The 11,745-nt window shown below is 37.4% G+C and overlaps 1 protein-coding gene across 5 annotated transcripts in view; it reads right to left on the bottom strand.

The window, feature by feature from the left end:
• Positions 1-5,083: 5,083 nt before the first annotated feature.
• Positions 5,084-11,745, bottom strand: part of LOC109523295 (alsin-like) — a 47,962-nt gene continuing 41,300 nt past the window's right edge. For all 5 annotated transcript variants that reach the window (XM_019882327.1, XM_019882325.1, XM_019882329.1 and 2 more), the window contains 9 exons: positions 11,628-11,742; positions 11,389-11,546; positions 10,634-10,732; positions 10,222-10,404; positions 9,529-9,574; positions 9,240-9,301; positions 9,004-9,153; positions 8,202-8,298; positions 5,084-7,590 (listed from right to left, as the gene is read on the bottom strand). In XM_019882327.1, the coding sequence (XP_019737886.1) occupies positions 7,552-7,590; positions 8,202-8,298; positions 9,004-9,153; positions 9,240-9,301; positions 9,529-9,574; positions 10,222-10,404; positions 10,634-10,732; positions 11,389-11,546; positions 11,628-11,742 (949 nt within the window). In that variant the 3' untranslated portion in view covers positions 5,084-7,551. The remainder of the gene's footprint in view (positions 7,591-8,201; positions 8,299-9,003; positions 9,154-9,239; positions 9,302-9,528; positions 9,575-10,221; positions 10,405-10,633; positions 10,733-11,388; positions 11,547-11,627; positions 11,743-11,745) is intronic.

Raw genomic sequence — 11,745 nt, 5'->3', positions numbered from 1 at the left:
CAGAAGAACCCAACAAAATGTATACAAAGGCCAAAAGCATTTACAATGATGGTTTAAGTTCCTTAATTCACTCTCAAAAACACTTCTTTTCTTTGTATGAGTTTTGGAAAATAATTTTTCAATACATAATTTTCTCTTTTAACATTTCTCGTTCCTGTATTTATTACTTTATTAAATTATATATATTTTTTCCTCATATTACAACTCATCCTCATAAAATCAACTTTTTGCCATATGATTTTTTTAATTGAGCTCGTTTTTCAAACTGCTTTTATTTTTTTGTAAAATTGACATCTTGTAATACTTTACTCTCCGAAAATATTTACTTTACACTTTGTAATATCACAACTTAACAAATGACATTTTCAATAATATGATTTTTTTTTCCATGATATTCAAACTTTAGTCTCATAAATGTATTTTTTAAAACTTTTTACCCCAAATATTACAACTGTATTCTTAAAATTACGATTTGCAATATTCAAGGAATATTACCGTAAACATTTTTTAACCCGTTAAATCAGATTACAGTTTTGTAAACATGCGACTGTTCTCATAATATTACATTCGTGTCAGACAATATGTATTTTTTTTCTGTAAGATATGTCCGTATGTAAAAAAAAAAAAAAAAAACTTAAACGTAAGCATTTTTTGTGTAATTTGACTTTATGTGCATCTTTTTGTAAAATTATTTCCCATTTTTTAAAAATCTCATTAACTTTTTTCTTTAAAATATTGTTTTTGTCACCGTCATCACTAACCTAAAATTATGACTAAGTAGTAAAATCATTGTGCTTTTCCCTCATCATACTCAAATGTTATTTTTTGTAACATTTCCACCTTATTCTCCAAAAGATTGTGACTTTATATCTAGCGTCTGTAAAAAAAAAAAAAAATTCCCTCTCTCTCTCTCACTGTGGTCCCAGTAATACTTCTTGGTAGATCATTTCTATTGTGAATAGAAAATTCACCATCTAATTTTTGGGTGTTTCTTCACAATGAATGTGAATACAAGTTATGATCTTAACATTGGTGGTGGACGCTTGAAATGCCAAACTAATGTGATCTGACTTTTCTGTTGTCATGTGGGAGCTTTGCAAACCAATGAATTCAGGTTCATCTTCTAAGACCAATCACGCTCAGCGAAGGGACAGCACATGTTGAAATTGGAGCCCTGCGACTAGTACGATGAGATTTTTAAAAGGCTATACCTCCATGAGGCAATATGACGTCAAAATACGACAATTATTTTACTTTAGCAGTGAAACATTCAAGGACAGGTTGAAGGGGAATGTACAATTTAATAACCTATGAAATGGCTTGTACTGTTAACGCATTATAACAAACCATTTTGGCAACTGATTGTCTGAATGAATTTTGTCTATCAAAGGAATACATTTTTGCACTTTCAATGTGACATCGGACTTTCCTATCAGCATACGAGAAATTAAATGGTCCAAACGGTTTGGAAGATGTATTTTAGAAGAAGGAAAAAAAAAGAAGCATTCGTATTGTAGCTCCGTCCGTGTCTGGGGTATGCCTGTTGTATTCGTAAAGGCTGGGAATGAGACCAAATGTGTACTTGAGGTATTCAAAGGGAAACAAAAACAAAGTGAATGGCACGCAGTCACCTCGGAATAAAACAGTCTTGATCAACATTGGACATTAAAGGGACGTGACAAAGACTGAAAAAGGAAGCCAGTCACTCTTAAAATTGAATGTGTGTCGTGACAATGTTGCATTATGAAAGTTTGATACCATTTTGTATTATTGATATGAAAATGTGTGTGCGTGTTTTTTTTTTCTAACAATAATTTATTGATGTTTGATACCTCAGTGTGTCCTAGAACTGGACAAGAAAAAAAAACATCCCCTAACCTTATTTTCTTTCTTTTTATGGGACTTCAAAATGGGTTCTAGGCTTTTTGAGCTCAACAGCCACGTGAAAAGGTTTATCTTGTCAATATTATATTTATTTGCCGCGAGAGGATCAAATCCAAGAGTAAATGCGATTTGGATGATCACATCAATACAGTATTTGTCTGTCTGAGCTAGCAGATCGTTAGCTTAGCTTGGCAGCAAAGCTAGCAACTGTTTAATTTCCAAAATTCAAATTATCAGCCACCAAAAAGGATGTATGGCCTGCTCACTAAAATGTGACTAAGTATCCTTTGCTATGCCAAGTTACGTTTGCCTTTCGAGCCCTAATGCTATGCTAAACAACTGCTTCCTGCTCATATATTATTTTAAGCAACTACTTTTCCCGCTGTTATGCTAAGCTAACTACTTCTGGTCCTTGTATGCATATTTAGTCCTTGTGCTATGATTTCTTTTTTTTTTTTAAACTCCTCAATACTAAGCAACTGTTTCCGTCTCTTATGTTAAGTGAAGCAAATCTTTCTCGCCACTGCATTACGTTACGCTAGTGTTGTTTTTTTGCTTTTGTAAGATCAAATGTTACTCTAAACAACTGTTTCTTGCTTATAATGTTAAGGAACTACTTTAAGCCCTTATGCTATGCTATCTGCTTAACCATTTCTAATATCAGCAAGTATTTTTTGTTTGTTTGTTTGTTTGTTTTTTGGGGGTCGGGGGTGCTAATAATGTGCCAAGCAATTGTTTCTGGCCCCTATGCTAAGTGAAGAAATTATTCCCAGCATTTATACTATGCTAATATTTTTTTTAAATAACTCTAATGCCACTCTTCAACTAAATAACCTTTTCCTGTTCTTATACTATGTTAAGAACGTATTTTCTGCCTTTATTTAAGCTCAGCAACTGTTTTTTGTTTGTATTTTGAGTTATAATGCTACCCTAGCATTTCTTACCCCTATTGTTAAATAATTCACTGCCATTAACGAATATACTCATCAATTAGGTTTTTCCAACTGGTGGGAGAGGGTCTGATGCTGCTCCACTGCAAATATCAAGCTTGGAGCAACTTTACTGACACACAGCTGCCAGTAGATGGCAGCGATGTATCATTTTAGATTTGACCTCAGCCCAGTTTGTGAGTACGCATCAGATATTATGACAAAATGGCTCGCACAGGTCGTAAGTTAGAGCAGGTCAAATTTCGGCAGACACTAGAACAGATATTTTACATAGACAGTATTCACATTAGCAGAGGTTTATGTGTCATGAATATGACAAAAGTACAACAAAGATCTTGAATATATAAACAGGATTACAGATGCCATGTAAGGAGCCGGTAAATACAAGCCCAACACTGACGTGCCATCTGGTGAATTAGCATCACTCACGCAGCATATATATTTTGGTAAATACATGATTATTTTGCTGTCAAAAGCCATTCCTAAATGTTTATATTGCTGGTTTATAGAATAAAACAATGCTGTGGGTCTTGAAATATCAGCCAAATTATTCCAAAATGGCCGGCAGTGAATGAGTTTTGAAGTGTTTTTTGTTTTTGTTTTGTTTTATGATGCTATCCTAAGACACTGTTTTTTGACCTTAATCTCTTTTTCGTTTGCCCTAGTGTTGTACAATTTTTTTTCCTGCTCCTAATGTTGAGTGAAGCAACTGTTTCAAACCATTGTGCTATGCTCAGCAGCGGTTTCCTTTCCTCTTTTTATTTATTTACCTACTTACTGACTTTAATGCTACCCTTATGTTATGATCACTGTTTCTAGCCCTTTTGCGAAGCCAAGCAGCTCATCCTACTCTAATTCTATGCTAGTAACATGTTTCTGGAGCTTATGTTGACCTTAGGTACAGTTTTTCCCCCTTGTGCTATGATAAAAACACCTGTTTTTCGAAGCAACTGTTATTTTTATTTTTAGCTCTAATTTCACATTGATGTTGCGCTGAACAACTGTTCCTTGGCTCATGCTATGCCAAGCAGCTGTTTCTAACTCGATGCTATCAAACTGTTTCTGGACCTTTTGGTGAGCTAAAGTAGGCTACAATTTGTAACACTTCTGCTACAAAAACAAAACATTGTTGCCCAAATGCTGAGCTAAGCAATCATTTCTAGCCTTGGTGCTAAATGAAGCAACTGTTTGGAGCCATTTTGCTGTGCTAAGCAACTGTTTTGGTCAAGTAACTAACTAACCATTTCTTGAGCTAATGCAATGCTACGGTGCAATTTCTCAGCAGAATGCTATGCCAACCTTACTCCCCCCATCAACCGCCTTATGCTTTTATAAAACCAAACTATTATGGAGCATCAGAAAAGTATACGGAGTGCTTGCTTTTTCCCCACATTTTGTGTAACGTCATAAATTGGTTCCTCCTACACCCTATAATGACAACATGGAGCGTTTTTGACCAGTTATTGGAAAAAAAAAATCACCTGTATTTTTGATGGAAAAAAAAATAAGTGCATAACTAAAATAATGAAATGTGTGAAGAGTGCTGTAAGCTTTCTCAGTGCACTGTAACAAGTGTTTTATTTTTGACCCTTTTCTCATTGCATTTTAGCTGTTACAAAAAAAAAAGAAAATCTGCTGTTTGTTAATGAATGTCTGGCCAGACCAAATACAAAACGCTGAAGGTGAATAAAGTGTCGTCAAAACCCTGAATGTTATGTGAGTTAAATCAAGCACTTTGGTGTTCCATATTTTGAAACATATTTGACAAATAAAGCTTTTTTTTCGGGGGGGGGGTGTCTCCTAAACCAGTGTCATTTTGTAAAGGCCCGTCGTCATGTTTTACATTTGGGAGTTGTGACACTGTGTAGTTGTAAATGTTTTTTTTTTTTTTTGTACAGATCATTTGGTCTTCTGACTGAGGAGCTAGTCGAGGTGCAAATTGTGCCTTTTAATCTAGCCTCAGGGGGCCATTACAATAAAAATATTATGACTCAACACTGACTCCATTATTTTATTTCATCCCCCGTGTTGAATTAACCTGCATCAGCTCTTGTCTCACTTCAGATACTGTACATTTGGTTTAGCGAACAGATGTGAACATTGGGAATACTGACCGCATTCATGTAAATGCTGAATTGTAAAATTAACACTTCTAAAAGGATGAGATACAACTGTATCATACTTAGAACTTAAATAACTGTGCTGAACAAATGTACTGCACGTTTTCAAAAAATGTTGAAGACACAAACTTGATGATGAACAGGTTGAACCTTTAATACAATAATCCATTTGTGGTCCACATAGCACACTTTGAGAATCACTGTCAATATAAATGTGTTGGGGGGTTTTTCAGGATGCAAATTTCTAATTTTGATATGAAAAAACATTTTTATTGTTTCTTTTGTAACATTCAGATTTCTACAGCTGGTGGATCTGGGGTTTTTGTGAACTGTTAAATCTAGTCAGCAAATAGAAAATTAAATCATTAAATAGTTGACTCTGTGTAAATTAATTTTTATCTCACAAAAAAAACATGTTAATAAAAAGGGAACAAAAATTTAGATGGAATGCAAAAAATAATAATAATCGCAATTCATTTAATTGAGGTGTCAATCAAAAGCCACACATGTGATATGTTAAAACAGTTAGTGTGCTTGTATAAATAAAGATATATTGCATTTAGCAATATTACAAATACTGCACATTGTGAAATTTGCTTTTACATCAGGAAGCATCTTAAGTATACAATAAATCCTTTTCATTGTTCATTTTTGGATAAATACAAATGATGCTTTATTTCTCTATTGAAAATCGATTGTTCTCTTCTTGTCGACTGCATTTTCTATGGCGACATGCTAAAAATATTCAGAGGGGTGAATTCAGTCGTAGACATTTGAAATATATGACGAATGATTTAAATTGTGGAGGTGAGTGTGATCGGTGCGATACATGATGGTGCATTCATGACATTGACTCCCTCAAATTCATTTTGTGTGTTGGAAAAATAATGAAGTGCATAAATCTAAAGATACAATGTAACACGAGCAAAAAGACATTCTATACTTGATGCATCTGAAATGTCAAACACTTGGAATTGCACACAGTGAGGGGGGAGAAAAAAAGTGCTAGATTTTGTTCATTTGCATAAGCACATTAGTAGTTCATGAACCGACAGCAACAAAGGCTACAACACACACAAAACAATGCAACCGAATTGCATGAAATGTGTTCGACCCACAGTTAATAGAATCATCATTAATTAAAACCTGAAGACGATTATACAGCATGAAAGATTTCCCTTTTTAAATACTTGTAGCTTTATCCGCTGCTTATTCCCCAAGGAAGCGTCTCAATTAATTTGACTGCGGAAAAGACAGTTTCAGTAGTTCAATCCAAAAAAATGCACCTCAAAAATTCACCAGTGCAAGGAATTACGATATTACATTAAAAATATTGTTCGTTAAGAAATGATGTAGGACTTCTGTAGGCATTCTGAAAATATGTTCCAATTTTGGGTTGAATGAGTCTTTGAAAGGAAAGTTTCCCTTTTGTGACGTGAACTACTGAAATCATTTCATTAAGATGCGCCTACGAATATATCATCGCTGTTGGACGGAAAACTTGCATGTTCAAACATGGTCAGTTGCATATTTTATCACAAATCTATACTATTGGCCCCTGTGCCCATGTCATCTGTTATTTGTATTTTTTTTTAATGAATTATTAACCAATTCAGAGTGTTGAAAATAGCTTGCGAACAAATCTACTGAACTCAACTCTACCTCTTCCTTCACTCTGCGGGAGCCGAGAGGCCTTAGATCGCGTTTTATTTGACAATCGATTGAAAATACTTCGGGTTAAATATGTTTGGGCAAGCCTCGTTTGTTAAAAACGGGGAGCTGTAATGCTTTGTGTCCCGAGAAACTGGTCAGCCACAAAGTTAACTGCGCGTAGATTCATTTCCACCTCTGAAATGACTTAGTCAGCTTCCCATTTTATGTATTGTATTACTTGTGGCTCTAAAACCTTTGAGAAAGATTGAAACCATCGTCGCTTTTTGTCTGGTCGCCTGTAGACCTGATTGCGGATGGCTGCCATATGGTGACATGTCCTACCGTTTTTAATCGATGACAGCGTCATAAGTTAGCAATGATTTGAAGAATTAAATTAGCAATTAAACATGATGTTAGGGTAATGTGGTGTTTATGTTAGTCCAAGTAGAGCAATGTTTTTTTTTTGTTGTTTTTTTGTTTTACTTTTTTAAAAGTAGTGATGTGGAGATGTGGGAATTCTGCCCAACAGCGGTGATATGGTATTTCTCAATATACTTTATGGGTCGAGTAGAAATTAACGTCCAGCTTGCAACCAATGAAATGCTTTAAAAAAAAAAGTTGACTGCTACAACATCCACAAAAAAGCAAATAGTCTGTAGTAATGGTGTTTTTTGTTTTTCTCCCATCCAAAAAAAATAAAATAAAAAATACAATCGAGAATGTAACATCGGTATGAACATTTTGCAGTATAAGTACTTGAAATCCCTGAGGCATTTGTGCGTGTAGGTGATCCAACAAGAGCTACAATAAGATCTCATTGTTTTAAAAATGAATTCAAGTTAAGAAAGTCCAGTGAGAAGTGTGGAAACATACTTGGTAGTAGTACTAGGATGGAAGGACCGAATGGTAGCTTGAAGCGGGGTTTCAGTCAATCCTGCTCACTGCTAAATCGGTGACTCCAACTGGATCTGCATGTAACACGCCTGCCACACATACCAACGTCAAATTTATTATGCATATTCTTAAATATGTTCCCGTCCACTCATCCGATGTGAAATGAAACAACCAGGTATCTATTCTCCCATTATTTTACAGATTTATAAATTCTTATCGAGGCCGTGAGCAGTCCCCAAAGCACTACTTTAAAGCTCCTCCTCTGACTTGAGCAGTTACATGAAACCAAAATGGCGCCGAAACACTACTTTTCCATGACATAGAGCTTTGGCGACATCTTGACTCATGTTTTCTGGGTGTGGTCACGGATGTTATTCAATGTGAGGCTGAGGGCATTTTGACATCAGTTTCAGTCGACACCAGCAGAGGGCGGTACAGGACAAAATGGCAATGCCCTGATATTGATGAAATTATTTCACAAATGCAAGATAGTGAGTTGAGACTAGCGGGGCACATCGACCGAGGGAATGTTTGCATTGAGTTGTGCTTGAAGCTGTTGCCTTGCGAGGGAAAGGCTTCAAAAGCAGCCTTGCAGTCTTCTGCATACCTATTAAGCTAATTTTAAGACTCAAACCCTCAACACTGAATTCGGAATGCTATTTCCAGAGCAGTAGAACAAAAAGAAGTGGCGGTTGCTCACCTTCAAGGTGGTGAACATTAGTCCCAGCTCTCCATGTTGAATGTTCGGATCCATCAAGTCTTCGATCAAACTCACTTCAGCTCCCAGGTTTCTGATTCTAAGCAACATAATCCAGTGGTACGATGAAGCACATTTTCCATATTGAACTGAACGAAAATGATCACATAAATGTGTTCGAGCCCCCCTTTCAAGGTTATCTTATCTTAAAAACCACCACAATTTATGTTACATGTTTCTCATAAAGAAAAAGAGTGCTGTAAAGTGGTGCCTTGAGATCCAGGTAACTTAGCTTAGTGGTTTTTCAAGATACGAGCCTTCACTTGGCATCTTTTTTGGTGTTTAGATGTGAGCCGCAGGAAATTTCACAAAAGTTACGTTCGCCTCCGACTCAAATTGGTTTTCTTGCGGCGGAAGGAAAAGTGGCGGTAAAGCACCATTGAGCAGGTTGGCCAACCACCAATAAAAAAAGCACAGAGAAGAAGAATATAAAAGGAAGGACAATACATTAAGTTCAGTCACGTGTTGTGGTCATATTTTCTTTTTTTGTTGTTTTTTTTCTGAAAATGCGGAGAGCAAATCTTAGGACCGTTTTCTTTCAAAAAATACACACACAAAATGTGTGTTTTTGTTCCCATTCAATTAATGGCTGACACTGCATCAGCAACTGTGGTTCTCCTTGCCCACATGAAATGGCATCACCGTACCTTATCTGATCTGATAATTAGAAAACACACCAAGAACTATCCACGGCATATTGTGTGTGCGTGTGTGTGTGCGTGTGTGTGTGTGGGGGAGTGCGCACCTCGCCCTGAGCACAATGTAGAGGAAGAGAGGGAGCAGGTCGTCCATGCACCACAGGAAGTCACCGTCCTGCATGGGTTTGATTTCCTGGGTCAGCTCCTCAAAAGTGTTCTGAATGACCAGGAGTTTATCCGAGGGAGTGAACGTGGTGCTGCGAGTGTGTTGGGGACATAAAGTACCAATTAGCATCTATGCATGTGAACATTTGCGACATTTAAAGGGGCAAATAAAAGCTACCTGATTTGTTGGAGTGTCTCGACAGCGCTACCGAAGCTGACGTCTTTACTGCTGGATACAATCTGTCCCGGAGCAGTAAGAGAAAAATTGACAAGGGTTCATGATTGTGTACACAGCAAAGGTGTCCGCAGACGCCCTGTCAAAACAGGCTCATTTTTTGAAAGACAAATCCATGTGATAAAGACAACAAAAAAGTGAATGGAATTGCGACGGCCATTTTGTCATCTCATGTCTCCTTTCTGACTGAATATCAGAGGTGATTAGAATCGCCTCATGACAACCAACTGACCTCTTTTTTCTCCCCGAGAACAGACATCCACTTTGGCCAGAACTTTCTGTAAGTTATTAAGAAAAAGACAATCACACAATGTGTTGCATGGACGTGCACTGCTAATAAGATCCAATAAAAGAAGTGTCACAGTTTCGTTAATTTAGCTATATGTGTATTATCATCTTTCACGTTTAGTTTCAATCCTGTTAGCCCTTTGCGGCTTTGGTAAATTACACATTTACGTACAACATAAGTACGCAAAAGCATTTTTGTTACAGTAACAGAAGTGCCGGAAAGCAAACAAAAAATAACACGGGGGAAGTAGAAATAAAAAGAACATATTTGTTTTATGCTTCATACCCTTTGTCTTTACCTAACATAGGAACGTGTAAGTCGGTTGTTGTGAATGAACTTCTGTACAACTGTTACAATTTCCTTCACTAAATCAGCTCTATATTTTACAATTTCGCAACACTTTCAAATTTTGTCAGCAAACTCTTTGTGAACAATGCTACAAAATTATTCGAAAAAGCCCGTAGTACAATACAGTGAAGTTTTACAACGCGACAATGTTCCCTTTTTAGTCAATATTCATATTACTGCAGTTATAAAGGCATTGTACGTATTCTTGTCATCAGCAGAGTCGCAACCCACGAGTTCATATTGTAGGTTGCCACCAATATGACCAGTGACTTCAAGCTAAGCACTCACTGCCGAACGCCCAGGAAGCTGAGCAGGGACTGGTCGGGCTGCTTGTTGAGTCGGATGATGCGCTCCCAGTACTGAGCCTCCTGCTGTTCGTCGTGGAGGCAGTACAACATGAAGAGAGGTTGATAGAGTTGAGGGAGCAGCAGTGGGAGGAGCAGAGTGGAGCAGCTCACAACAGAGACAAAGCTGAGGGAAGAGAATCAGGAGTCATGGATTCGCACAAACACGTTAAGAATATCGGGGCGCATGCCTCAACATAACACAGCTACTCTTCTTTAGCTGCAAACTTGTATCAATGAACCCACTTGGACAGCACATTAGCCTCTAAATGAAAAACGTTTGGTGAGATATATTGCTGGAATCAGCTGTCACACTGTCATATGCGCCTGCCTTCTCGGACATCGTGAACACACACCTTGGCTCTTCGGAATATGAGCTGTATCTGATTCTACATGGAGAAACGGGAGTATCTGGTAGAACGCTGCCATCTTCTGGTAAGCCAGGAAACAGGAACCTGAAATACAAAAGCAGTGTCATGATGTACACAGTGAAACCTCTGAAGTTGTACAAAATCTGTTGTGTGAGAATCAAAGGTAAATACAGTAAAGTCAAACAATATGTTCTCGGCTCAAACTGCTGCCAACGTAAAGCCTCGTCCGTCATTATGACCCGCACTAAAAGACAGTAGTGTAGTATGCCCAAATACATACTATACTCAATATTACTGCAAGCCAACGTAGCATTACACACAGCTTGAACATCAAACTGCCCATACGTCTAGGAAAATGAATATAAAATGCAAAAACGGATTCAACAGAGATGTCTTACACATAAACTTAAATAACAATTGCCCCTCAATAAATATTTGAAAGCAAAGCATTATAAAAGACTGAACAGCAATGTATTGTACTTCAACGTTAATTACAACTGACCAGTACTCAAATATACTGTACTGGATAAAAATAAGATGAATGAAGTCTGTGATTATATTATCTACCACTAGAGGGAGCCCGCGTACCACACTTTGAGAACCACTGCTTTATGATAAAAACTAAAACGAAGGAGAAAAACTCACTGTGTCTCTACCCATAAAACATGAAAAAGCTAAAGAAAAGAAAAAAACATTTCCAGAGCAGGTGGGAGGCAAAATACGATAATTAATGGCGCTACCTGATAATGGAGTAGAAGTGTTTGATGTAGGCCTGCACCTCCTTCACAGCTTCCCTGAGCAGCCTGTGGTTTGACTCCACACCCAGGTAGGTCATCCTGTAGACGGTCACCAGCGTCTCCACCAGCCAGCCCAGAGGGTGGAATGGGGTCTCACATGCCTATAATGTACACAAAAAGCTCTTTAAAAAAAAAATGCATGCACACGTGCACAAGCACACCCGTGTACACAATTAAAACACCTTAGTGAGGTATTTTCGTATGTTGTCATAATTTGTGGTGGTGACTGCATCTACGTGGTGAGGAATACACTCCAAACACTCCAGCACTTTACTCTGAGACCTGCTCAGGTCCGGGCTA

Source organism: Hippocampus comes, unplaced genomic scaffold, assembly GCF_001891065.2.
Source record: "Hippocampus comes isolate QL1 unplaced genomic scaffold, H_comes_QL1_v1.1 scaffold111, whole genome shotgun sequence".
In the NCBI taxonomy this organism is placed as follows: domain Eukaryota; kingdom Metazoa; phylum Chordata; class Actinopteri; order Syngnathiformes; family Syngnathidae; genus Hippocampus; species Hippocampus comes.
The sequence above is the reverse complement of the archived record's forward strand: the minus strand, read 5'-3'. Positions and strand labels throughout refer to the sequence as shown.